This window comes from Mycteria americana, chromosome 3 (assembly GCF_035582795.1).
Source record: "Mycteria americana isolate JAX WOST 10 ecotype Jacksonville Zoo and Gardens chromosome 3, USCA_MyAme_1.0, whole genome shotgun sequence".
In the NCBI taxonomy this organism is placed as follows: domain Eukaryota; kingdom Metazoa; phylum Chordata; class Aves; order Ciconiiformes; family Ciconiidae; genus Mycteria; species Mycteria americana.
The window spans coordinates 131,383,706-131,410,039 of NC_134367.1; the positions used below are offsets into that span (position 1 = coordinate 131,383,706).

General features: G+C 40.1%; 2 protein-coding genes across 4 annotated transcripts in view; both read left to right on the top strand.

Annotated features, from left to right (window-relative positions):
• PSME4 (proteasome activator subunit 4) overlaps positions 1 to 15,082 on the top strand; it is a 70,027-nt gene extending 54,945 nt beyond the window's left edge. For both annotated transcript variants that reach the window (XM_075497033.1, XM_075497034.1), the window contains 11 exons: positions 522 to 626; positions 1,287 to 1,378; positions 1,772 to 1,903; positions 2,529 to 2,737; positions 3,042 to 3,127; positions 4,093 to 4,221; positions 5,257 to 5,412; positions 10,098 to 10,260; positions 11,627 to 11,760; positions 12,677 to 12,815; positions 13,474 to 15,082. In XM_075497033.1, coding sequence (XP_075353148.1) covers positions 522 to 626; positions 1,287 to 1,378; positions 1,772 to 1,903; positions 2,529 to 2,737; positions 3,042 to 3,127; positions 4,093 to 4,221; positions 5,257 to 5,412; positions 10,098 to 10,260; positions 11,627 to 11,760; positions 12,677 to 12,811 — 1,341 coding nt within the window. In that variant the 3' untranslated portion in view covers positions 12,812 to 12,815; positions 13,474 to 15,082. The remainder of the gene's footprint in view (positions 1 to 521; positions 627 to 1,286; positions 1,379 to 1,771; positions 1,904 to 2,528; positions 2,738 to 3,041; positions 3,128 to 4,092; positions 4,222 to 5,256; positions 5,413 to 10,097; positions 10,261 to 11,626; positions 11,761 to 12,676; positions 12,816 to 13,473) is intronic.
• A 1,589-nt stretch (positions 15,083 to 16,671) lies between these two features.
• GPR75 (G protein-coupled receptor 75) lies at positions 16,672 to 25,199 on the top strand. 2 transcript variants are annotated; one of them, XM_075497041.1, is made up of 4 exons: positions 16,672 to 16,839; positions 17,358 to 17,421; positions 20,372 to 20,478; positions 21,991 to 25,198. In XM_075497041.1, exon 4 carries the CDS (start codon positions 22,016 to 22,018, stop codon positions 23,396 to 23,398), a length of 1,383 nt encoding a protein of 460 aa, XP_075353156.1. In that variant the 5' UTR covers positions 16,672 to 16,839; positions 17,358 to 17,421; positions 20,372 to 20,478; positions 21,991 to 22,015; the 3' UTR covers positions 23,399 to 25,198. The 2 variants fall into 2 exon arrangements, with proteins under 2 accessions (XP_075353156.1, XP_075353155.1); XM_075497040.1 differs by lacking the exons at positions 16,672 to 16,839; positions 17,358 to 17,421; positions 20,372 to 20,478 and having other exon boundaries at positions 21,604 to 25,199.
• Positions 25,200 to 26,334: the final 1,135 nt, after the last annotated feature.

Genomic DNA, 26,334 nt, shown 5'->3' on the forward strand with positions numbered 1-26,334 from the left:
ACATGGTTTGTAATTTCCAATTGGAATAAGTGCTTATGTCCACCTCGGACTACTACATCTTTATTTAGTCTAGACTTAGCTATCTAGATTGTCTTTAAATGAATTTCTATGCTGAAAAATAATTCTGGGAGAATCAGTTCCTTAAAAAAATAAAAAAGAAATGTTAAAATCAGAGTGGGGGAGGTGGGGGGTGGAATTCCTTGGGGTGTACAAGACTGCTGTCCTACCAAAAGCAAAGTGTATGCAGTCTCTGAAAGAATTTTACTTAAATCACCATGAAAATGGTGCATACGTAGTCCACAGTGTTTCTAAACACCTTGTAAACAAAGTTACAATGATTCCTGAAATCTTACCTCTGATAGTATTTATTTCCTTTTATAAATATCGTACTATAGCTGCTTCCAGAATCAGTCTTGTTTTTTCCATGATTTAAAAGATGGAAAGATTTGGGTTCACAGAGTTTAGAGGGCCATTTTGTCCTTAAATAGACAAATCTTGTCTTGTGCCTTTTTGCTGAGCAGGTGGAAAAACTTTGGAAGCTTCTCTGTCCATTGCTTCGAACAGCTTTATCCAACATTACAGTGGAAACGTATAATGATTGGGGCACATGCATAGCAACCTCCTGTGTAAGTACCCCATTTCTAGTCTTGTAAAGCTATATCCAGATGGTCAAGTTTTACAGATAATATGTAAATAAGAGCTTTATGAACAGAGGTATTTGGGTATATTTTATCAGCTCAAACTGAGAACTGTCAATACTGTATAAAAATAACATCCATTTAAAATCTCATAGCTTTCTTGGAAATTTTGTTCTCTTCTGCTCTTTGCAGACAAATATAACATTTTAGAAAGGAAATAAAGCCTTAGTTTTCTTCTTAACTATTTTAAGAGCTGTATAAGGTTAGTGAGTGATGTTAATGTGTATGCCTGCTATGTGTTCAATTTTTGTGGGAGTTTTTGAACTCGAATTACACATTTATTCTTGCTTTAAAAGCATGCAGCTTAGCATTATGCTGTGAAAACTAAGTCTCAAGTTATCTTCTAACATAGAATAAGATTTCTAGACACTGTGGTGGACTGGGACATGTGGTGTCTGAGAAGCAGGGTAAATGATAGGCCACAAATGTCTTGGATAAGTAATTCTTTAAAATCACTCAAGAAAATTCAGCACAGTTTGTCAGCCAGAACCATGGCAATTAATTAGCAAAATTCAGACATGATTATTCATTATTTACATTTAAAAAATCCCCAATTTGCTTATATCTCTGGTACCCATTTATTTTCAGGAGAGCAGAGATCCTAGGAAACTGCACTGGTTATTTGAATTGCTGTTGGAATCTCCATTGAGTGGTGAAGGAGGATCATTTGTAGATGCATGGTAAAATTAATTTTAACTGTTTTATTGTGGCTGAATAAAGAAGGAGATAAAGCATGGATAAAATGTATTGAGAGCATATTGTGCCAGCTGGCTTGTAGAAGCAGGGAACAAAAGTGCTCCTTTCCAATTAGCTTTCCCCACACAATGGCATTTTCTTCATTATTATTTTTTTAATGTAATTAAATCTAGTTAACAGAATGTGAAGGTTTGGAACTGGCATAGCAGCCGTACTGTTGTTTAATTCTCTAATTTTTACCCATCTTTGCATGCAATTTGCACAAAGACACTTTTATGCATTGACACACACAAAACATTCCAAAACAGGGCTTGGAGGGGACTGGGGAATGGAGGAACAATTTTGTATGACTAAAGATAAGCTGTTCTGATTCCTAGCCGACTTTATGTACTGCAAGGCGGCCTTGCACAGCAAGAATGGAGAGTACCAGAGCTGTTGCATAGACTGCTGAAGTACTTGGAACCTAAACTCACGCAGGTTTACAAAAATGTCCGAGAGAGAATAGGAAGGTCAGTGTTCTCTTCTGCAGTTCTTGCATGTTTTCTCTTTGTTTTATTTGGGTAACTGAGTATCTAAATAATTACGCTGAAGTGGTGACTGCTTATCTCTGTGCATTAACACTAGTAACAGAAATTAGATAAATTATTGTTCACAGACTTGCTTCAGAAACTTCAGATGACTTCTCTATTTTTGTCTTTTCTTGTATATGGCCTGTTATGTTTATGTATGATATCTCTAAATCTCTTAACCCCCAACAATCAAAGACACTCCCTCCCCCCTGCCCCCCCCCCCCCCCCCAAAAAAAAAAACCCACACACACAAAAACCCACAACACCACAACCCAAATTTACTGTGTCTAAACCCAAATAAGCCATAGTTGCAGATGTGTTCGGAGAAGGGGGGGGGGGTTGTAGCTTAGTGATTGTCTAACCCTGCTTGATTCAAATATCTACAAAGAGCCTGTTTGAAAAACATTTGTTTTTAAATAACTTTGAAGTGAAGATAAGAGGAAATTTTCTATAAGTATTCAACTTCAAAGTTCAACACATTGATCTCAGATCACTTTCAGCTGTGTTCTCTAGACAGTAGTCACGCTAACTATGTGTTCTTGCTTGCTTTGTTTGCTTTTTTTAGTGTTTTGACCTACATATTCATGATAGATGTTTCCTTGCCAAATACTGCTGCAACTAAATCTCCTCGTGTCCACGAATTTACTACCCGGATACTTGAAAATCTGAAACCCCTCATGGAAGCAGATGAAGAAATTCAGAATCATGTTATGGAAGAGAATGGAGTTGGTGAACAAGATGAACGAACTCAGGGCATTAAACTCTTGAAAACTAGTGAGTTACTTAATGAGGTTAAGAAATGGGGGGTATTTTAGGACATGATGATTGAGGTCTGCAAATCATAGAGTTGCAGTACACAATTTCACCTCCCAGATCTGTGCTGCAATAAGGTATGTGTTGTTTCAGGGTTGGGGTTTGTAAAGTCACCTTCACAGGGTTAAACTACCAGTATAGGTCCACTCTAATGTGTGAAAATCTCCCAGGCGAGTCTTGCAATAAATTTTATCTATAATTTGTTTTGGGATTATTACTATTTTTTAATCTTCTTAATTGTGATCATTTCTCATTATAAAAACAGTTCTGAAGTGGTTGATGGCGAGTGCAGGACGGTCCTTCTCTACAGCTGTCACAGAGCAACTCCAGCTTTTACCCTTATTTTTCAAGGTATATGCTTTAATAGCTGCTTTATTAGTCATGTTTGATTAAAAAGGGCTTCTATATATAAAGCAAAGTTATAAGGGACTTTTTAAATAAAAAGAAAACCAATAATGGTGGTAAAAAACATGCATACCAAGGAGGCCCAAATGGGATTTTTTATGCTTATGTATGTTTACAGCTGGTAATCTAGCCTGTTAAATGGTTTCCTGACAGTAATGACTTGTAGGTGAATACCCTGTACATGTGTAATCTGGGGGGGGAAAGTGTTTAATTCATGAATGAGTGTACATTGTTTCTGTTCTGATACTTGTCTTCAGTTGTTTCCTTTTGTTCCGTGATTATACAATTCTTTCTAAATGGTAGTACTTCTCTGGTTTTTCCTGGCACCTCTAATCTTTGTATTCTTTTATGAAGCTGGGTCATTCAGTGCTACATATCTGAAATAATACATATTTGCATGCTCCAAAGCATATGTCTTACTTTATATAAACATCAATTACCCAACAATAATGACCACAAAATAAAGGTTTGCTTACGTGAAAGTGAACTTGAAATACTGATAAAGCTTTCTCTCTGTTTTGGACCTACATCTAAAATATTAAATTAATTGGATTTGATAACAGAAGAATTGCTATGGAGAACAAAAGTCTTGACAGCACCCATTTAATCCTCCTTAAGAGCTTCAGACTAGCCATACTGTTTAGATAAGTACTATATGGTGCAAGGAACAAGGATCTCATGATTCTGTTCACTTTCTTCCACAGTTTGTTGCTGAGAATATTTTACCTTTATATTGATTGTTTTTCCCAGTTAACTTAATCTTTCAGCATTATATTGATTGTATTTTTCCTAGATAACTTTCCTTTCATGAGAGTAAACTAGAAGGTTTCTGGATTTTGCTGTTAGCAATGCTTATTTACTAACCTTAGCCTTTTTTTTTTTTTCTTTCCCTTTCTGATCTTGTTCTATAGATTGCACCGGTAGAAAATGACAATAGCTATGATGAGCTCAAAAGAGATGCTAAGATGTGTTTGTCGTTAATGTCTCAGGGTTTGCTGTATCCTCAGCAAGTGCCTTTGGTACTTCAGGTGCTAAAACAAGTGAGTATGGTCTAAATAGCTTAAAGCTTCTTGTTATCTGATGCACTCTGTGCTTTTTTTTAAAGATTATACAATAGTCATGATTTGAAGAGAATCGAATACTGATTTTCTTAGAGGTGAAAGGAAAGAGTTTATTAGAAGTGTTTTAAAACATTCTGAGAAACAGTAAATGTATCTTGTTTCCTACTTCCAAACATTTAAACAACTTGTATCTTGATAAGAAACTGAACAGTATTTTAATATTAAAACTTAGTTCAGTAGTAGATTAGTTTAAGCCAAACATATCTCCTCATGAGCATAACAATTCAAAATCCAGTTTCAAAATGAGTCATCATATAAAGAACTGCCCTTGAATCTCTTAGTCTTACAGTATATTTATCTACTGCTACGGCTTTCTGAAAAACAACAGAAATGAGAATGCACTCTTGAATTGAATGGTTCATTCTGTATACAGTTTGTCATGCAAGAAATGCATTTTTTCTTTAGTCATTCAGGACTGATCTACAGTAGTAAAACTACCTATTGCAAAATGTTGGCGTAAGCTGTACACACAGCCAAAATAGTAACTGCAGTGTTGCAAGCTAGGCTGCACCCGTGGCTGATGCTTTCAATAATTTGGACTTCCATAAGCACGTGGAGATGAAAGTAAAGGAACTTGAAAAACCTTTGCTTTCCAAATCCACTGTACAGAATATGTATATATACTCAAGCAGAATGGAATTTCTGGTTTATTTATATCTGCCTTATGACTGATGTCGGAAATTAATCAGAGGGAGAAACTTGCCTACTTTGTCTTTTACAGTATTAGGTATCTGTTAAGTAACAGTATGCTTTGGAAGTTAAGCCTCTAATAAATTATTATTTAAATAACAATTGTGCGCTTTGGAAATTGAAGAGTATGAAACAAACATATCTGAATAAGGGAAGTCATTTGCAACTGTCCCCAAAAGCTTTTTCTTAAACATTGTTAGCTTTATATCAAGTAGCTGCTTTCCTTCACATTCTTCCTTTCTCATTATTTATTTTGACTTGTAGACAGCAAGAAGCAATTCTTGGCATGCTAGGTATACCATATTAACCTACCTCCAGACCATGGTGTTCTACAATCTCTTTATCTTTCTCAACAATGAAGAAGCAGTCAATGATATTAGATGGCTGGTTATAAAACTCCTGGAAGATGAACAGCTTGAGGCAAGTAATACCTTTTCTGAAATGCTTTGTTTCACATGACTGGTTTCTTGCCCTTGTCGAGTTTTATGGAAAAGCTACTGTTTGTAAATTAATACAGCAAGTATTTGTAGCTTAGCATTCTTCCTGTTTTGAAAATGTAACTAGCTTTATAGGATTTATTTATTTCCTATTCCATTTTTTCTTTTCATATTCTATTCCAGGAAAACAGCTGTTTAGAAAAGACTTCATTAGTGATTTTTAAAAGTTCCATTGTTCCTACTTTTTCAACAGAATGGAACATTGCTTTGTTTCATTCTTGTTTTAAGTACAGCTGAAATAGGGATATTATCATTTTACTATACATATTAGCATGAATGTTGTTGGAAAATTCAACTTCCAACAAGGTAAAATGCCTTCCTATGTGAAAACTGGGTAAAACCACTATTTTTATTACTCTACAGGTCTGTTTCCCATTTAATCATATCAGCTTATTAATGACAAAAATACTTTTTTTTTATACACCCAGCTTACTAAGGAAGTATTTCTTTAGTTTTAAGTAGATTTTGCTTAGTTTTGTGAAAGATGCATGTATAATAGGACAGAATTTGTCTAGCAGATGCTGTTGCTGGTGGTGTTATATGATTCAAAAAGATAATGGTTTGTAAGCTTACTTGTCAGCCTGACAAGTTTTTGTACATCTCCTGAGCTAGTGATACTTCAGTATATACAAATGGAAGGCGATAAAATCCAAAATCTTGGCTGTGGTACATGCGTGCTGTTGAAGATCCGTGTATGAATGCACAGTATGCCTTTAGAAGGGTTATCAGGATCATAAGCTTGTTCTCAGGGGGGAAAAACAAAACAAAACAAACAAAAAACAAAAACAAAAAAGGTGCCTGATGTGAATCATTGAGTCTTGTTTGCCAGGCTTCCAAAAGCTGGGGGAAAATCACAAAAGTATTTTATTCTGTATCACTAATTTACAGAACTGAAGGCTTGTATTAAATGATGTGGATGTAAGCATGTTTGATCATGTTCAAGCACAGTGAAGAATCTTTAGTGTTAACCTCCAGTCTGTTCCATTTACCCTGTGCCATTATTCTCACGGTTTTGTGTGCTGTTGGCAAATATCAATGAAATCCTTCTTTTGGGTGCTTGGGTGGTTTTTTTTCTTTCTAGAAGAAAGAGAAGATTCTTAAGTGTGATACCCTTCTGCCAAAACACAGATCCTGGTTTAGGTCTTCCTGAAGCTACATTTAAAACAGTAGTTATACCTGAGATTTGAAGCTTGCTTTTTGTGAAGAGTGAATTGGATATAATTTAAATATACAAATTTAAATTTCTGGCTTAAAAGGTTTGACATTACAATCGCTATAAGTGCATGTAATACTTAAAGAAGAGTACTTGGACTACTTGCCCAACCATGCCCATTTCAGTCTTCAGATGAGCTCTGTCATGTCTTTCATGTCACTATTTGCTGTAGTGAGCTAGAAAGCAAAAGCTGGCAATCCAAGATAAGTTGTTTCCCACACCAGTCAGAACACTTACCTCGTGATCTCCTCATGTCATTTTGAAAAATACCTTTTATTCACTTTAATGTACAAAAATTATTCTTCTGCACTACAGAGATGCAAATCAAAAAAGCTTATCTGTGTTCATAACCGCTTACGATCGTGTTGTTACCATGGAAGCTTTCACTTTTCTTTGAAGAGTGATCTTACTCCTTCTTGGTAATAATTGGCAAGATGCAGTATCTTGCAGAGTAATTCCTATGTATTTTTTTTTTAATGCTGGATTTTTAAGATGAGTGTGCTTTCAATAGAATTCCTAACTTTAACTAGTACTTGTTGTCTTTACCCTGTGGAACTGACATTTTGGATCTTGGATTTAAAGATACATTTATTTTATTTTATTTTTTGCTTATTTTGATAGAAAGCTGCCAGACCGAATGATCCTGCTCATCTTGTTCTTTGCTTTAATATTCAGTTTACACTTCTAATATTGCTAGAGTTCTCAAACTTCCTGGTGATTTCATATTTTTTCATAAAAATCATTGCAACAAACCTTGGCAAATGACAGTGTCAGATGATCACACTGAATGTCAAAGAGCAATGTGACTGCAATACAAAGTGAACGTGGGTCATAGGACAGTCTGTCTTCTATCGCACGCAAATTTCATTTATCCAACTTTAAGCGTAGGTCTCTAGGATTGAAGAATGCTGTACTTAAATGGTATTGTGGAAAATTGTCCTTCTGAAAGTCAGAGGAGTCATGGAGCTGATGGAGTACTATGAATGTGAGGGCTGATGTGACCCTGCAGCTGACAAAGGGAAAAAGTATACAGTCCTGAAAAATAATGTCTCTGTGTACAGCAGTATAAGCACCATTGAATATCACATCTAATTTTCATGTCATGTAGGCAGTTGGAGAGAGCTGCAGGAATGATTTGAGTTTGGGAAAGCATATTTTGCACTAAACAATGCTATTTACTCAGTCACAAGTAGAGGAAAAGTGAAAATGACTGTATTCAGCTTGGAGTTATGGTTAAAGTGATAGCCTAGTTCATCTGAAAGCATCTTTCTTACCATTTTCTCAGCCATAATTTGATCTAGGAAGCTATCTGGGTAGGTGCTTCATATGTTTCTGTTCTTATAAATCAGTGTACTGGATACATAGCACTCATGTCTTGATAAACATTTTTCATATTCCACTGCAATATTACAGTAACGGGAATATTTTCTCTTTGTGCAAGTAGCCCCTTGCAAGTACTGCACTTAGGTTTTATTGTGCTGTTGAGCGTTTTCGTTCTGATATTGTTACAGTTTTGTAGAACTTGGTCAGTCAGTTCTGACCAAAAAAAAAAAAACCAAACCCCAAACCATACTGCTTGGAAGAATCTTCCTCTGCTACTTTTCTGCATTTTTTTATGTTCTAGAAGTCATCATGTGAGTATGATGATCTGTAAATTATTTAGTGTAACATGTTGTGATGAATGATTAGCTTGTTAACGTATGATTTTAAAGGCTTTGTTTCTAGGTGGTCCTTGCAGCAAAGTGTTCCTTTTAGTTAGATTATTAATTTAGAAATAAAAGTGGCTTTAATACAGCGAATAGGGATGTAAATAAGTACCGTTCACTTGGGAGCTTGCTCACTTTCCAGCCAAGCTTCTTTCTATTTTGGGCCTTGTATTAGCACATCATGTTTCATTTAATAGCTTAGTACTTAAGAGACTCACAAATTGCTGATAAACAATACTGGCAGACTTTCACTTTGTACTTCTTTATGCTGTTAACAAAGTAGATCACGTTTGAATAATATGTTGTAGAAATTTAAATGGAATGAAGTGAAGTCTCAAGAGCTTCTTGTTAACTTACTATGTTTAATTATTGCAGCACTTGCAGCTATACTTATTGCTTTGTGGAGGTTCAGAACATTATGTTCAAGGATGTAATTTATTATAATCTGCTGCATTGGATTCAGAGCGTTGGTAGGTGTTTGTGCTCCAGATAGACAAATGTTCTGTTTACAGTTACGTGTAACAGTATGTACTTACCAAAAATCTGGCGACTGCTGTCAGCGTTTCAACAAGTTGATTTGGTTTTCAAGTTTGGAAGTGTTGGGAGGTCTTTGTCAGCCTGCAATTATTGAAAGTGGAAGTGAGTTTCGGAGGAACTCCAGCTTAAATGTGGTCTTACAGTTCTATAACTTTATGGTTTGGGAAGATTTGAGTAGATGAGAGAAATTAGTAAAACTGATTATACTTGTATTGTAAAAGCAAGTGATTGAGTTGTTTCTACTTGTAATCCACTAACAATGTGTTGTGGCTGTTTTAAAAGGAATGGAAAAGGAGATCTGTATTTTGAATGGTTTGGCAATTAGATGAAAATTTAGTTTAGTCTTGTTCTTTTGGGTTTCTGTGTTACCGAAGAGAAGAATATTTTTCCAACCTGGAATTCCAGTTTTTATTTGTGCAGTGAAAAGAACTGGTACTCAGGACAACAAAGTAAAGAATGCTGGAGTGTCACAGAACTGAATTTTTGACCATAAACCACTGAAGTTAGTTGTCATTGCTTATTAATCCCGTGTCTGTTGTGTATCTCAAAGAATTCTTGCGCTATGGGTAGAATAGAATCAGCTTTGTCTCATGAACACACCTTCTACCTTCTCCTGGAAAGGCTCTTCTGCCTTTGTCAATTCTAATGTCTCCATGTACGTTTGAGGGGGGAAAACTAAATGCTTTTGAATAAAATATACTTTTTTTTTGCTTGGTAAAACTAATGTTAATACAGAGACTATTACATATTTTGTAAAGCAATATTTTGATTATTTGGGGTGGGGCATCTTGTTCTCATTCAAAGTCTGTTTTTAAACTGTCTGAAGCTAATCTAGTCTATGATATATGTGTCTTGACAATGGAGTTTAGTTTACATTATTTGCTCAAGTAGTAGGTCACTGACAAATGATGTGAAGGTAGTTCTATGTGACAATAGAACTATGTTTATTAATTTGTAAAGAGCCATACAGTAAACTACTAGTAGTTTATGATCTATGAGATAACAGCATAATATTTTAACAAGTTTTCTTGAGCGGAGTTTGGTAACTTGGCCTAGCTGGATGTGCCTAAAAGGATAGTAATAGCATAAACACCTGCTTCCTGGTGTGCATGCGTGCTTAGTAATTGTGGTATGTACTATCTCTGCTCATAGGTGAGAGAAATGGCTGCTACCACACTAAGCGGTCTGCTGCAGTGCAATTTTCTCACTATGGATGGTCCCATGCAGACCCATTTTGAACAGCTGTGCAAGATGAGGTTACCGAAAAAACGAAAGCGAGACCTGGGTTCAGTGGTGGATACAATTCCTTCTGGTGGTAAGAAAATTGCTTCAGAGACTAAAACCATGCATGTCAGTAGCAGGTTAGAAAGAAATAAATATTTTGTGCTACCCTTAAATGCTTATTCTGGAAGCACTCCAGATGGAATAGGATTTCTCCTGTGGTTAAGCAGTATTTAGAAAATTAACGCGTACCCAGAGAAACATAAGGCCTGTTGCCCCTGCAAATGTTTTTCCTCGCTAAGCATACATAAACGATAATGGCAAATCACTTGTCCTTATGTACCTTAGTGTCTGTTTCTGTGTATGTAGTGCAGATCCTAATCCTTGTTAAGTGCTTCGAGAATTTGATTTACAGCATAAATGATGAATAAGAATACACTACTACCAAAAAAAGTAAATAATGTTTTTTTATGATGTATTCCTATGTTAAAGTAATTTATTACTTTTCCAGAATTAACACTAAAGAGATTTCTCCATTTCCCATGTGCACAGTTCAGATAGTTAAGAATGCAGATGATGAGGGATAGCTATTTCCTCAGTAAATAAACTTCCTTAGCTGCCACAACATAATTTTACTCCTTAGCCACCTCACCTTCTATTTGTTAGCAATGTGGGTTTTTTATTCTTAAAAAAAAAAATCAACCCAACACACACCAAAAAAAACCCCAAAACAAACAAACAAAGAAAACAGAACAAAAAAACCCTTAGTTAACCTTAGTTAGCAGCTGTGGCTTCTGAGCAAACATTTATTGCATCTGAGTCACATTCATTTGACCCAGAAGGGCTGGGTTTCCATATTGTCAAATAGTTCTGGTATTTGAAAAAACATTCTGAACACAGAAATAGGGAACAGTGGAGATGTAGTTCATGAGCTATTTACTGAGTAGAGAGAAAGATTCTTTGAGAGAAGGAAGCTCTTTTGAAACATGTATAAAGTATACAGCAGTTGCAGATTAACTTTTTTTACACATTCTTCCATTAGAAATGAAAGGTAGAATCACAGAATGAATCTATGATTCTGTGTAAGAAAGCAGAAGCAATTTGGAGATCCATACACTTGTGTGAATTTATTTGACTATATGGCCTGTAGAACTATCTGGTTTTCTGTAGAAGCTCTAGAGATCTCCCTGTTGTGGCAGGGTTGGTTGTTTGGTTTTGGTTTTGGATTTTTGTTTTTGTTTTTAATTCAGGGTCAAAACTCACTCAATTTTAGTGTCAGTGTGTTACTGTAATTAGATCATCTCTGTTTAATATATAGGCTCTCTTCAGTCATTCCCATCAGTTAACAACAGCCTTATTTTTACTGATAACTAGTTTTACGTGTGGCTGTGTCACTGAGGAATGTCTTGGACAAGATAGCTGCACTTTGCCAAATGTAAATTAATATCCTGCAATTGCAGACTTGGTTAAACGCCATGCTGGTGTACTAGGACTTAGCGCGTGTATTTTGTCAAGTCCATATGATGTACCCACCTGGATGCCACAGCTCTTGATGGATCTCAGTGCCCACCTTAATGATCCTCAGCCTATCGAGGTAAAATACTTGTATCATCTTTGTATTCAATATAACACATCTAAAATACGCTTGACTCATTCTTAGTTCCCCTTTCCTAGCAAAAAATAGGAACCTGTTAAGAAACTTAGTTTCTGCTGCTTTTTATTAAATGGTTACAAATACATTTTAAGTCATGGACTGCTTTTAAGTATTTTTTGTGATAGTTCTGTTCTTGCTTTCAAATTTAAAGCATAAACTGAAAGTTGCAAGAACTATATCTGTAATGAGGAAATAGTCTCTTTTATTTGAAAATGTAACTTTTGTGCATGCCATTCTAGAAAATACCAACCTGAACCAAAAATATCACCCTGAAATTTTTAAAACAAGGTTTTATAAGCAGCCCTAGAAGCAAGTTTTTAATGAAATAGTTACCTTTTAACTCTTTTTGCTGTTTTAACCAGAGTAGTGAGCTTACGGCTGAAGAATTCCTTAGATTTAACAAACTTTGTGATGGTGTGCTTTACTGAATCAAGAAACTGAACTGATTGGGCTTTTCTTTTGTTAATTTAATAATAATCTTAATTATTTTAATAACAGAAGATAGTTTTCCTCCAGTTTGTTTCTTCTGTGCACCTTATGTGATTCATCAACTCTTTCTCATGTTTTGAGACCCAAACCATTGGTTTGAAATACCCAAGGAAGAGGAGAAAAGCATTTCACTTATACTTTATAAGAATCTATTAATTTTTTCAAACTCAAAATTGTAGGTCAAAGAATCCTTTTTATAAGAATGTTTTTATAAGAATGGGCTGAATTCCCCAGAGCCCTTCTAACCTTTGTAACTGCTCAAACACTTTGCTCTACTCAGCAGTTTTCTGTTGTATTCAACATTTGTTGTGTCACGGAGCTTAAATCCATAACTGATACAGATCAATACTGATTGTCTGCTATACAGATGACTGTGAAAAAAACGCTGTCAAACTTCCGGAGGACCCATCATGACAACTGGCAGGAGCATAAACAGCAGTTCACGGATGACCAGCTACTAGTGCTTACTGACCTCTTGGTTTCACCATGCTATTATGCGTAGATAGGTAAGATGATTTATTTTGACACAAATTGACAGAACCATCAGTCTTATGAAATCTACTTTAACTCTCCAGTCTAGCACGGAGTAGGGAGGAATCCCTAAACCACAGGGAGAATTAAGTCCCTTGCACCTCCAGTTGTCTGTTCAGGATCAGATTTATTTTAGTTAACCATCTTTTTGTGTGTTCCTGTATTACGCTAGTGTTGTGCTAAGACTCTCCCGCTTGTTTTCTTGAATATTGATGTTCCTTTTCTCCATTTTCTGCCAGTTGGCTGCCTTTTAAATGCCTGGCAGTTGTACTAAAGGCAAGGTACTTGCTGCTTTGTACTCCTGATGCCTCTGAGTACTTTAGCCTACCACCCAGTCCAGTATGTCATTTACATCTCACAATGGGGAATGACTGGTACCCAACTGTTTCCTCTTCCACATTGTGGCTTTGCTGCTGGGTCTCTTCACACAGGCATGTTCCCAAAGAGTGAATCTATTCCTGGAGTTTCTCTTTGTTACGCTACAAGATTCTGATCTCTATTGTATTGTGATGTTTTGTGACAGTATTCCAAGAGAAGTTTTAATTTATATTTTCATTGTGTTCTGTGGTAATAGCATGAGGCAGTAGTCTTGTTTTGAATTCTTGTTTTGAGTTCTTTCTTCTTTCTTTTCAGGTTTCTCCTGGAAAAATGAGGATGTAGGAACCTTTCTGCGAAATAAAGGAAACTCAAAAGAAATTTATCATGTAGAAAACTTTGTGTTGGAAATCCTGATGCCTAATGAAAACCACTTTTAAATATAAACATAAAGACCTGGTTCTATTCAAAAAGAATTTCACCTCCCCAGGGAGCAGCTGTGGGAGCCCCACAGTCTCCTTCTAACTGCGCTCACAGAGCCTGATCACGAGTTTATTGCAAGACCCTTGTCATTGGCCTGCAGTACACATCAGTCTTGTTTCTGCTTTCTTGCACACAGTGACTTACACTGCACATTTCTCACCCTCTTTTTCTGACCCTTCTTCCCAGCTGTTTCCGACATCAAAGATGTGCAGAACCAGAGAGTGCTGCAAACCGGAATATTGTCAGTGAAGCTCTCCAATTCTGTTGATGCAACTTCTTACCTAGTCAGCATACAATACCGGGAACCTATCTTTCTCAGAGTTTATTTTTCACTACTTGGATTTGAGTGCCCATCAGGTGACGGGCTCTGTATCATTCAGTCCACCTCAGGGCAGGTTTGCCTTTTTGTATCTTCCTTGTCAAAATGTAAATAGCTGATCTTCTCTGTGCAGTACAGATGATGGCAGGACAAAACGTGGGGAGTGAAAGCTCTTGCTGCCTGGCCAGGTCTTCATAGATAGCTTGACCACGTGTGGAATAAAAATCTATGATTATCTGCATATTTTTAAGGGTGAAAGACTCTGGGTGTTTCCACATAATTAGAGCCCACAGATACGAAATTATGGACTATCGAGTGATGGTTGAATTCACAGAATGAAATGTATGCACAGTGTGAAAAAGCACTGAATGGCTGACTATTTTTAACAGCATATTCTCATAAAGATTGTCACTGTTTGAGCAAGCATATCTTGTTCGAAGATTGTGGAAGCTCTGTATTTTTTTGCCTGCAGCTTTGTTCAGAGACTGATATCTATTGGCTATTTAACAACATGTTTAATATGTGTTACATAGTTGTAAAAGACTGTATAAATTGTAGAGGCATTGCATTGACAAAACATTGTACAGTTTGCAACCTTTTACATAACACCATTGTGAGATTAATTTGTAAAGATTCATACTTAGATGTTAATACGGTAGTAGTTCTGGCTTTTGTATCAAATCAAATGCCATTATTAGTTTTTTAAATTATTTTCTTTAACAGAATATCTCTTCATGTCTGAAAGGCAGAGGTTTTGTTTTGGTTTTCTTGTGTCTCATTATTACTATGTCTCGTTCAGATTTTGATGCAACACTTGTGGCCATCTCTAAATGCTGACATCACATATTCTAGTGTGGTAAGTTCATAGAATGTGAGGTACATTGAAATAACTCATGAACTGGTGTGTGTTTCAACTTTCATGCAACCCTACAGGAGCACTGATACATTTCGAGTGATCTACCTGCTGAGTGTGTGACTCATTCCAAACTTCGAAGCACAGCAGCGTTCCTGGTGCAGTATTTAATGAGTGTCAGCACACAGATGTAACCACTGTATAGCGTAGTGCCAAAATTATTATTTCAATTGTGTACGTAGTTTAAGACCCAATAAATGGACTGTTTGTAACATCTGCATTTTTTTGTATTTCTAAAGTGGAAATTTCTGATTTTGAGACTATAACTTAAGGTTGTGTACTGTGCTTTTGAGCTTTTTGTACAAGGCATGTGTTTATTGTGCGATTTGGCAGCAAGTTAAGGCAACATTAAGGATTAATTAAAGATCTAGTTCTAATGGTTGGGAAACTAGCTTTTATATTTACGTAAAAATATCTTGTACCTGTTGAAGCTTGCCAAAAAACTTACTAACTTCTAAGAAGTACACTTGAAATTAGAGAAACTAGTTGGAAGTGGAGGGGGTTTTGCTGATAGAATTAAAAAAAACTTTAAAAGTAATGGAAAGTATTTGCTGCAGAGGATCATCTTTAAAGTATGTGTTGGCTGATTAGCTGATGGAACAGATATTTTATGTGCCGTTTTGCCTATGCGAAGGGCAGCTAACTACAGGATCCAGCTCTGCTGCTTTTTACTGTGGTTGGGAGTTTCTTTTCTTGTATATCTATAGTCAAAGTGTAGCTGGAATTGGTTGCAATGTTGAGGATCCTGTGCTCTGTAGAGAATCACTTGGTAGTCAGAGCTATGATGGCAAATAAGTAGGTGGTATTAATTCACAATAGCTGTTTATAAATCAGCAATAAATTACTTGATCCAAACAGATCGCCCAGAAAATAGAGTACTTACTCAAAGTACTGTTCTGTAGGATAAAATACACCTATGGTAGTGTGAACAGACTTCTACTAATTGACTTTTTGTGGGTGAAAGATTGTTAGTCTCCTATTCTGAGAATGTAGGAACAATTTTGAGTTCTTCATCAAATACTGCAACTCCATCGCTACTTTTATTCCTCACCTTTCCCCAAGCAATATACACATGTAATGAGCTCTGAGCTTTCCCTCACTTTGATGTCTTATGCTGTCTCTTCCCTAAAGCCTTAGAGATGAAACAACTGCAATACCTCAGTCTGGAGAGGGAGACATTTCTAGCGTGAGAAGAGAGAATTTTTCCCCTTGAACAGTAAGGGAGATGGAAAAAATATCTTGGAGGTGATCTGGTAGCCTTGATAGCTTTAGTGACCATGTGTCAATCTGCACAAATAATCTTGGTGACCACCGCTGTTTGAAGCACCAAAGAATGGCAGTGATATAAGGCAGAATACATTTGTTGGGTGGGTTTTTTTGTTGGTTTGGGGTTTTTTTTCTCAAGTTGCAGTGACTTACTGTTTAGTGACTATCTTGCTACTGTATTAAGTGATCTCCCATATTTCCACAACCAAGTGGGTATATTCATCCATGTGAAAACCTGCTGCAATCACAGCAGACATATAATGCTTATTTTGATTAAAATGTCTAAGAAAATTATCAAGTAGGTAAATAAGACTTTAACTTGGGCTTTTGGGCAGCACTACAGCCTCGACACTGGTGGATTGTGTTATTAAGTTGAGCTAATCTGTATATGGATTTTTTTAAAAAAGGAAAGAGCAAAAGGTATGAAGATCATTTATTTCTGATACGGTATATTATGACTGTATTCCTTTTATGTCCAGGTATCTGCCCTCTCATCCTTTTCACTTTTTTACCAGGCTGCTGGGAGTCCTGTGCTTGGTACAGATGGATGAGGTCTCCTGTCAGTTTTTCACAGTTAGGCATCCTGAGCATCCCACACTCCATTCAGTCTCGCACTTTCTTCCATAGCCTCAGACTTCTTGGAATCCTGCAGCAGAGACTGCAGTTTCCTTTTCCCCTCTGCTGTGGAAAACACAATAATCTGGTAAGATATAAAAGGGAAAAAACCCAACTTATCAGTAGAAAGTTTTGCTGCCCATTGTCCTTGCAAGATTTTAACTTTAACCTTGCTGTGAATTACCAGCTAATTTGTTTTACGTTCTCACTGGCATTGTGCAGTAACTGGAAGGCAACTTCTGTGGATTTCCCCATCAAGTACTCGCTGTACATAGTCATGTTGCTGCACAGGCTCTGGAGAAGGGGATTTCCAATAAGAGGGGGGGAATTTCACCTGAACCTGATCTAGACTTCCAGGTTGTCTGCAGGCTAGAGGTAACTATGCTCCAGGGAGGGGGTTTTGTGGGGGTTAATCCAACGAGGTACCTGGGGCACTAGAGCAGCAGTAATTTCACAGTCTAATGCAAGGAATTGGAGGTTTGATTACAGAAGAAAATTAAACTGTGTGGAACATGAATATCGCTAAGCTGTTTAAGACAACGCACACAAATTATAAGCAAATTAACTGGTTTGCGCTGAGGATTTTTTCTCTTTCTTGGTCAACAGGTGCTTCTCAGAGCTATTAAGAGATATTTAGAAGGAAAAGTCCATGAGGTGAGAGGAAAAAAAGGTTAGTATGCTCTCCCTGGGAAGGAGAGTGACTCTTAGTAAAGCAGTCTTGAATCAAGAGTTCTCTTGGCACAGATAAAAGCTTAGACTGTTGCCTGCAAAGATTATTAGCAAAATTATCTTTGATTTCTGATGGATTAGAGCACAGTGCTTAGAGGAATTAGCTGCATCCTAACAAGGCAGACTTCTTCAAAGGGCAAAAAGGAGAGGGAGCCTTGCTGGCCATGATCCTTTTCTAATTCTAGATTAAATGACTCTTTTCCACAAAAGGCTTGTGGAAGTTCAGCCTGCTTTCCCTGCTTGGGCTCTTAGAACCCTCACTGCTGCAGGTATTTTGTAGAAATTACCTGAACAGATTTTGCTGCTAGAGATGGAGCAGGACATCCACTTCCCTTGGGGAATAGCGAGGGGTACTGGGAAATATGAGATGCAATCGTTTCCGATTGGCATACTTTGGAAGAACAGCAGTAAACCCAATAAATCTGTTTTAGCAGTAAGTGTAGTCAGATTAGCAATAAGTCTAGGGAGAAGCCTAGGTGAGTTTACCCAGAAAGGGATCTGTTAAGAGTATCAGTTAAAAGCTTATATTTATTCTCTCCTGGCTTTTATTTCTATTTTTCTGGGTTAATTTCCCCTTTTATTATTCCAGCTTCTTTGCCCTGCAACTCTTTTGTGAAAATCATAAGGTGCTGTTCTTAGGCTGAGATGGGGGCAGGTTTCCACAATTAAAAGTAACTTCCAGTTTCTTGTGGTAAATATCTGCAAAACTTGACACTGCTGTAAAAAATATCTCGGGAACACAATTTCTCCTTATGCAGTAGGAACTCCAAGGCTGAAGAATATTTGAGAAGCTTAATAGTACTAGAGAGCACTGGGTTTTTTTAATTAATTAGCTTAAAGAAAGGCTTAAGAGTGCTGTAAGGAAAGAGTTAATATCCTAGTATCTTGTGCAAGGTGCTGCAAAAGTTGCTGCTCTTATGATTCCTGCCTTGCAAAACTAAGACTGATTTCTTCTACTGCTCTTCTCCTCTGCCCCAACTTTGGCAGTTCCTTTAAAAAGGCGCAGGCCGGTGAGATGCTTTGCTGTGCCAAAGGGACTGTGCAGTGTTTCCTGTTCCCATGGAGATCCTTTTTGCCTCAGCTCATCCCCTCGCTCCCCGAGTACAAGCCCTGTGTTCCAATGACCTTCTTTTGCGCTCACCGCCTCCTGCAGCGTTCACGGGCTCTCTGCTGAATGCCCGCGGCCATCGGCAGCATTTCTCAACGTGCATCACCAAAACGCTATCTGGCTTGCGCTTTTCTGCCGAAATGTTGGAGGCTTGCTGGCTGTAACGAGGAACACCTTCTCCTTCATTTCAAACTACAGTTCATAACTGTAGAGCGGTAAAGCATCTTAAACAAAACCAAAAAGCCACCCTTGCTCTTCTGGGCCTGCTAAACTGCATTAATAAAACGAGTGACAATCTAAACCTATTACTATTAGAAAATGCAGAGTTTTCTTTTGCTATTTTGCACATATTTCTTTTGTTCTTTTGCTATTTTGCACATAATTAGTTCTAAAATATTTAACTCTCTATAAGGCCCAAGTCTTACAGTTTTGACTCCTAAATCCATTTCTCAGCATCTCAGGCAAGGGTTTCAAAAGCACGTAAGAGATCAGAGTCTCAATCTTGCTAACTCCTTCAAACCCCGTGGACTTGCTAAAAACAATCCCATGAGGGATGTGCAGCCTTATTTCTGTGTGTGTGCTTCCACCTGCTAATCTAATAACTACAGGAAATGAAGAAGTCTTAACTGTGGTCATCCAAGGCTAAGCATTTGCCCAAATAACACCTGGCATTATGTAGACCTTCCAACTTTTTTAAAGGACTTTTGTTTTGCAAAATGTGTTACTACTCCTGTGGTTTTGGTAAGTGACACCATAGAAATTGTCATAGCCTAACGTGGACTCAGGAATTAGACAGTGTGTGAAACTAAGGTCAGTTTTTATGCAGTGTCTTGCTTACAACTGAAGTGCAGTGCGTTACCTGTTCTGAAAGGACGTGGATATTGTGTGCACATTAGTTTCACGTGAAGAGAACAATCCTCGCTGTTTCCTCAGCATTAATCACTTTGAAGTAATTCACTCTTGCATTAGGCTGATATTTTGTCAGTCTTGTTTAATCAGGCAGTTCAGCGCGCTCTGATGTTTATAAATAAGAAAATTCAAGAAGGGAGATCCCAGCTTGTCAATGCAAAAACAACTCGTACTCAATAGGGCCAGGATTCACCCACAGAACTCAAATTAACCATGACTTGGAGAACAAAAAATATAAGCAAGAGTGGAAATAAAAGTGATAGCCAAGCTGAGAGAGAACATAGCTTGAAGCCACAGGAAACCATGGACATCACGTTTTGGTTTTTTGACCTTCTCTCTCCTGTATGCAACTAGTTTAAGAACAAAAACAAGGCTAAACGCGCTTGACCTAGGTGCCCAGGTTGCAAAGTGCTGTTGCAGCCTGCTCTGATGGCTGCTGGCATTTCCCTGCCACAAACCCCGACAACAAATCTGGACGGATTGCCAGCTGGAAGTGTGTTTAGCATGCAAGGCTCGTAGGCCGGGCTGCTGTTGTGAGTCATAGGTTTACTAAAAAAATTGCTCCTAGTTTCAGAAAGAAATGCGTTGGAAAATAAACGAGCAAGTAGCACTGACAAGCTTTCACATGTCAAGCTAGCACTCTGGTCGCTGTCTTGATGCTTCTACAAAGCACCGCTATGCTTCCGCATGGTTGCTGGGGGTAGGAGTAGATTATTAAGACGCTATACAGATTAATGTGTGTGTGTATATAATGAGTATATGTAGAAATGTACAGTATAAGACAAGTGCCCATGTGTAAGTCAAAAGTACTGGGTCTGCTGTATTTTCATAACCCTTTTTGTGCCTTGCCTAGCTGGACTTTCATCTCTTCCAGCTGCATTTCCAGTGCCTGACACTGAGGTCCCTTGGTTTTGTCTGCCTGTGACAGCCTGTGCTGGCTCGGAGAACGTGCGCTGAGCATTTCCTGATCATCAAGCCCAAGTAAGTATTTCAAAATGATCCCTTTAAGTACTCAGACATCCACCACTCTCCATCACTTTAAATGACAACTACTGTATTTGTGATAGTAGTAGTTGGCAGTAAACAGATAAAGAAATAATACTGATTATTCCCCACCGAATGCAGAAGATCCTTTGCCTTAGATCCTGTGCTTCTGGATGCAGACAAGAAAACAAAAAGGGCTTCCCTACCCCACTGCGTTTGCACGGGAAAGCAGTGCAAAAGTGCAAGCAGGGGAAGGCGCAGTGTGCAAAACTCTGCCTTAAATGTTGATGATCATCAGGCTTTAGTTTGGGACAGGCGTTTTCTTAGCGTTAAGTCAACATGGAGGGACCTCAAAGCCTTGAGTGCCCAGCTGTTGACTTGGGCTCTTGGTAACGGCATGGCTGTGCCATGACTTGTAGCAAAACACCCACCTGCCTTCTATGTCTGACTTTTACCCCAGAAGCTTTCATGAAGGGGAGGCCTCGGCCGTGTCCCCAGCCATGGAGCCAGCTTTGCCCTGCCTGTCCCTTGGCAGGTGGTGTGGGTGCCCCACGGAGCAAGGGGCTCCCACTGGCGCTTCTGTATGAGGCTGGACAGGGTCTGGGCCACTTTGACAGCTGATGGAAGTTAAGGGAGAGAGACTTGGTGGGAACTGTAGGAAAGAACGGCTCAAAACCGAAGTCTATGTTGCTACAGCACCTGGCATCAAAGCGGGGGCTTGCCCACAGCACGCAAGCGCGTGCAAGGGGAAGTCAGGGTCTGTGCCACTACTTCTGGCCAAGCTGGAAACGCAGGTGCCGCCCCAGAGGCGAGTTAGGAAGCCCAGGGGGTGCCTGCACCCCCCGCTGCATCCCTCAGCACCCCGGTGCGTGCCCCGGCACAGGCCTTGCCCGCAGGCTGCACCAGCGCTTCGCCCCGTGGAGGGGGGCGCGGAGGGGTGCGCCGGGGGCTGGGCCCGCGGGAGCGGGGCTGCCGGGCTGTGTGCGCGGCGGGCCGTGCCCCTGCAGCCACACGCCGGCCGCGCCTTCGCCCGCCAGCGCCGCGGCGGAGGTAGCGGGGCGGGAGGTGCGAGCGGGGAAGGGGCCGGGCCCGGGCGCTGCGGCGGGGCGGGCGGGCGCCATGGCGGGGCGGGCGGCGCCATGGCGGGGGCAGCCCTGAGGGAGCGGCGGCGGCGCCGCGGCCGCGTACGTGCTGCCGGGCGGCGGGCAGGCGGGCGGGCCGCCCCCGCCGCGGGCCCGCCTCGGCCGCAGCCGCGCTGAGGCGGCGGGCGGAGATGAACGCGTCGGGGCGGCTGCCGGTGGGGGCCGAGGAGGAGCCCCCCGGTGCCTCGCTGGCGCCGCTGCTGCCGCTGGGCGGGAACGGCAGCGCGGGCGGCGGCCCCGGGGAGCTGCGGGAGGGGACCCACGCCGCCACCCTGGCGGCCTGCGCCTCGCTGCTGGCCCTCGTCTTCTGCCTGGGCTCCTACGGCAACCTCATCGTCCTCCTGTCCTTCTTCGACCCGGCCCTCAGGAAATTCAGGACCAACTTCGACTTCATGATCCTCAACCTCTCCTTCTGCGACCTCTTCATCTGTGGGGTGGCCGCCCCCATGTTTGCCTTCGTCCTCTTCTTTGGCTCGGCCCGAGGCGTGCCGGGCGCCTTCTGCTTCACCTTCCACCTCACCAGCTCCGGCTTCATCATCATGTCGCTCAAGACTGTGGCGGTCATCGCCCTGCACCGGCTGCGCATGGTGCTGGGGAAGCAGCCGCACCGCGCTGCCTCCTTCCCCTGCACCCTCCTCCTCACCCTGCTCCTGTGGGCCACCAGCTTCACCCTGGCCACCCTTGCTACCCTGAAAACCCACGGCTCCCGCCTGTGCCTGCCCATGTCCAGCTTCGCCAGCGGCGAGGGGAAGATCATCCTCTACCTCTACGTCACCGACTTCATCTGCTGCGTGGCCGTGGTGTCCATCTCTTACGTCATGATCGCCCAGGCCCTGCGGAGGAATGCCCAGGTGAGGAAGTGCCCGCCCGTGGTGGCTGTGGATGCCTCCAGACCGCAGCCCTTCGTGGGGCCCCCGGCCGCTGGGACCGGGGAGGGCGTGCAGAGCACCATGCCCGCCTTGTACAGGAACCAGAGCTACAGCAAGCCGCAGCACATCCAGACGCACGGGTACACCGCGCACCTCGGCCAGCTGCCGGCCACTGCTGCCGGCCGGCTCCAGCTGGTGTCGGCGGTCAACCTGTCCACAGCCAAAGACTCCAGGGCAGTGGTGACGTGCGTCATCATCGTGCTCTCCGTCTTGGTTTGCTGCCTGCCCCTGGGCATCTCTTTGGTGCAGGACATGCTGTCCAGCAGTGGTGGCTTTGTTCTCTACCAGTTCGAGCTGTGTGGGTTTACCCTCATTTTTTTCAAATCTGGATTAAATCCTTTTATATATTCCCGCAACAGTGCCGGACTTCGGAGGCGAGTCCTCTGGTGCCTGCAGTACGTAGCCCTTGTCTTTTTCTGCTGCAAGCAGAAGACAAGGCTTCGGGCCATGGGCAAAGGCAGCCTGGAAGTCAACAGGAACAAGTCATCCCACCACGAGACCAATTCAGCGTACATGTTGTCTCCAAAACCTCAGAAAAAGTTTGTGGACCAAGCCTGTGGTCCTAGTCACTCCAAGGAAAGCGTGCTGAGTCCCAAGGCCTCTGTTGGGCATCAGCACTATGCACAGAGCAGCTCAACCCCCATGAACACCCGAATCGAGCCCTATTACAGTATCTATAACAGCAGCCCTTCCCAGGAAGTGAGCACCCCAAATAGCTTACAGCCGGTGAACTCGACATTCGGGTTTGCCAAATCCTACATTGCCATGCATTATCACACCACCAACGACTTGGTGCGAGACTATGACAGCGCTTCGACAAAGCAGATACCAGTGCCCTCGGTGTAACTTTAGGAAAGGGTTCTGATCTAGCTGATCCAGTGGGTCCCCTTCTTTGCTTTTGTTAATGATTGTTCTGAAGTCAGTGATACAGCACTGCTGCCGATTAAGAAAAATGCCACTCATGTTAATATCCAGCTATTTGCATTTGAAGTGAATACTCGGACATTGCTTCCGTGACGCTTTCTTGAATGTCTGTGGCAAGTCAAAAAGGGCAGTATTTTAGATTGGTATTTGGAATTGTTGTTACATGAGGGGTTTTTTTGTTACTAAATTTTACTGCGGGACGAGTAAAAAAAAAAAAAAAGTAAGCGCTGTAACGATGTGATTCATTACCTCATGAGGCAGAGTATCTCAGAGAAGAATCTGAGGCTGTGCCAGAAGTATTACCTGTTAAATTGCATACTTGCTGTATTTTCAAGAAGGAAGAATTGGGAGGATGCTTGGTATCACGATACTTAAGTTTAAACTCTTCCCGTTGCAGAAGGTTGAAGGAAGCGGTGGTATTTTGTTGTGTCAGTAATAACAAAAGTCCTTTCTATTTGCAGGGTGAAATCCTGGTTCCGTTGAGGTAAATGGCAAAATTTCCATGAACTTCAACTGAAATTTAGGATTTCAGTCTCAACTTCCTAAAGCAGGACAAGGCGTTTTACAAACAGCGTTACATTGCCACTGGGGAAGGACTTTTGAGAAAGTGTTGTAGCACTGTAATAAACCTCTGAAGTATATCTATATATATTAATTTATGCTGTACGTTTATTTTAAGGATCAGTGGCGTTATGTATCCCAAAATAATATATTTGGAGAAGTATTTTACATCTGATAGAAATAACTGTGCAATACATAATTATAGGTTTTACTTGAGGATAAAGATAAATACTGCAATATTCTAGTACTGATACACTACTATACATGCAGTCACCTCTGGAATTTTCTAATTCGTAAACTGTTATGCAAGGAGTAGCGTTGCTGGTTGCTTTTTTGTCTATGACTTTGTATAAAAGTGGGAATTGGGGGGGTTCGGCTTGATATTCCTGACAGGTAGAACTGACAGCTGTTAACATTTTTAAAAACAGAATGACCACAAGTTTTTGAGGTTTTCTTAAGAAGTCTAACATCAGTTTAATTTAAAGATTAATAATCTGTCTACTTGTAAACTTTATCTGTTGGTCTACACAGTGAGCAAATAACAAAAGTTGAATATTTTTTTATAAATCCAACCGTTTGTGTTGTGTCACGTGTTGTGGGAATTTCTTATGAAACGGAATGATTCAGAGGCGTTTAAATTCCTGACAATTACCGCTTTAAGTGGCCAGACCTTTTCAAAACAAGTGATCACCTTTCAACTTCTATGGACTTCAGCAGAGCCTTAGTATCTCCGAAATAATTGTGCCACAGACTTTTGGTGCCTCATTATAGGAAAATGCCACATCTTTAGCAAAATTGCAGTGAGGGAAAGATGATTTGTTATTTTAGAAACAAAACCCATTCACATCATTGCCGTGTGTGAGTTGTTGTTGGTTTAGGCTATTTGTTAACTAAACTATTTTCAAGATTTTCCTGGAAGACTATTATATTATGAATACTGTTCTTTGTTTAACGCTCTGAATTTTAATTAATTTTGAATAATTCAAGACACCTTTCTTGCAATAAAATGGATGTGAACAACTTTCTAATACAAATGTAAAGTTGAAATTACTTCCATAAGTCTTTTCTCTCTGCCCAGATATTTTTCTCTATAAATGAATAACGTGGTTCTTTCTAAAGTAATTATAAAAGATAACTAAAGATCTGTCTTGTTTGGTTTTCCTGTCTTTTCATTTCTCTTTAGTACAAAGCGTATTGATGTGGAGGGAAAAAAATACGTGGGAACCTGTCATTTTGCCTCAAACGATACGTTCTTAGCAGCAATTACAGTGTCAGATCGTAAGGAGTATAGGGCAGGACCCCGAAAGTGCTTGCAAGGTGGGGTCCTGTATGTATTTTAAGCGAGTTGAAGACTGGTTTTAACATGAAGCAGTTTTGGGGTTTGCTGCATGTATGTACGACTCCTGCTGTGCTTTTGGTTTGGATCACGTGAACTTCATCACACGACAGAAGATTAAAAACCTCGCACCTTATTCATAAAAGTAATTTGCATTGAGCATTCATGTGGGTGTAAAGCAAGAAGGGTACAGCTTTAAGACAGAAGAGGTTTTATTGCCTTTATGTGAGGTATTATTAAGACAGAGGAACTGAAGTCCCTTCAAAGCACTTTGTAACATTGCTACTCCGTTAACTCCTGGTGCCAGTGGTATTCTTAATGCAACCAATGTGTTAATATGTTTATAGTGTCAGATAGGAAAGTGCAACGCCTTTTAATCTGCGGTAGGAACAAAATCTGATTTAAGCTGTCAATTGTACTAAATAACTGTTTTGGGGGAAGTTTATGGACATAGTAAATAGAGATTGGATTTTGAAAATATGTAGGTACGATTTCTTTGAAGTGAATCATAAACTGAAGTAATCAATTATACGATAAAATAATTGTTTTAGACTCTTCTGGAGTATAACTTTTCTTTCTTCCTTTAGCCCCCTTGTTGTATCAGAACCCTCTTCTGCTCGGCACAGAGGCAGTAAAAAACCGTGACTGCGAGGTTAAAAAAGCAGCAATCTAATTAAGGGGGGAAGCAACAGAGTGCTGGACAAAGGAGATGGAAAATGTACATGAAGAGAGGAGATGGGTAAGAGCGTAAGCAATAAAAGTACGTGAATACCGAATGGTTTAGAAAAAGTAGGTCTGTAGTTAGTGCAGTTCGTAACCCAAGAAAGCATCTCATTAATACGAAAGGTGGCAAAGCCAAGACTCCTCAAGTGCTCTACTTTCCTTACTGTACATATGCTGTGGACCTCATCGCTGCAGAACTGCTTAGAAAAAACTTTAACAGGGGTTTTAGTTAGTTTAA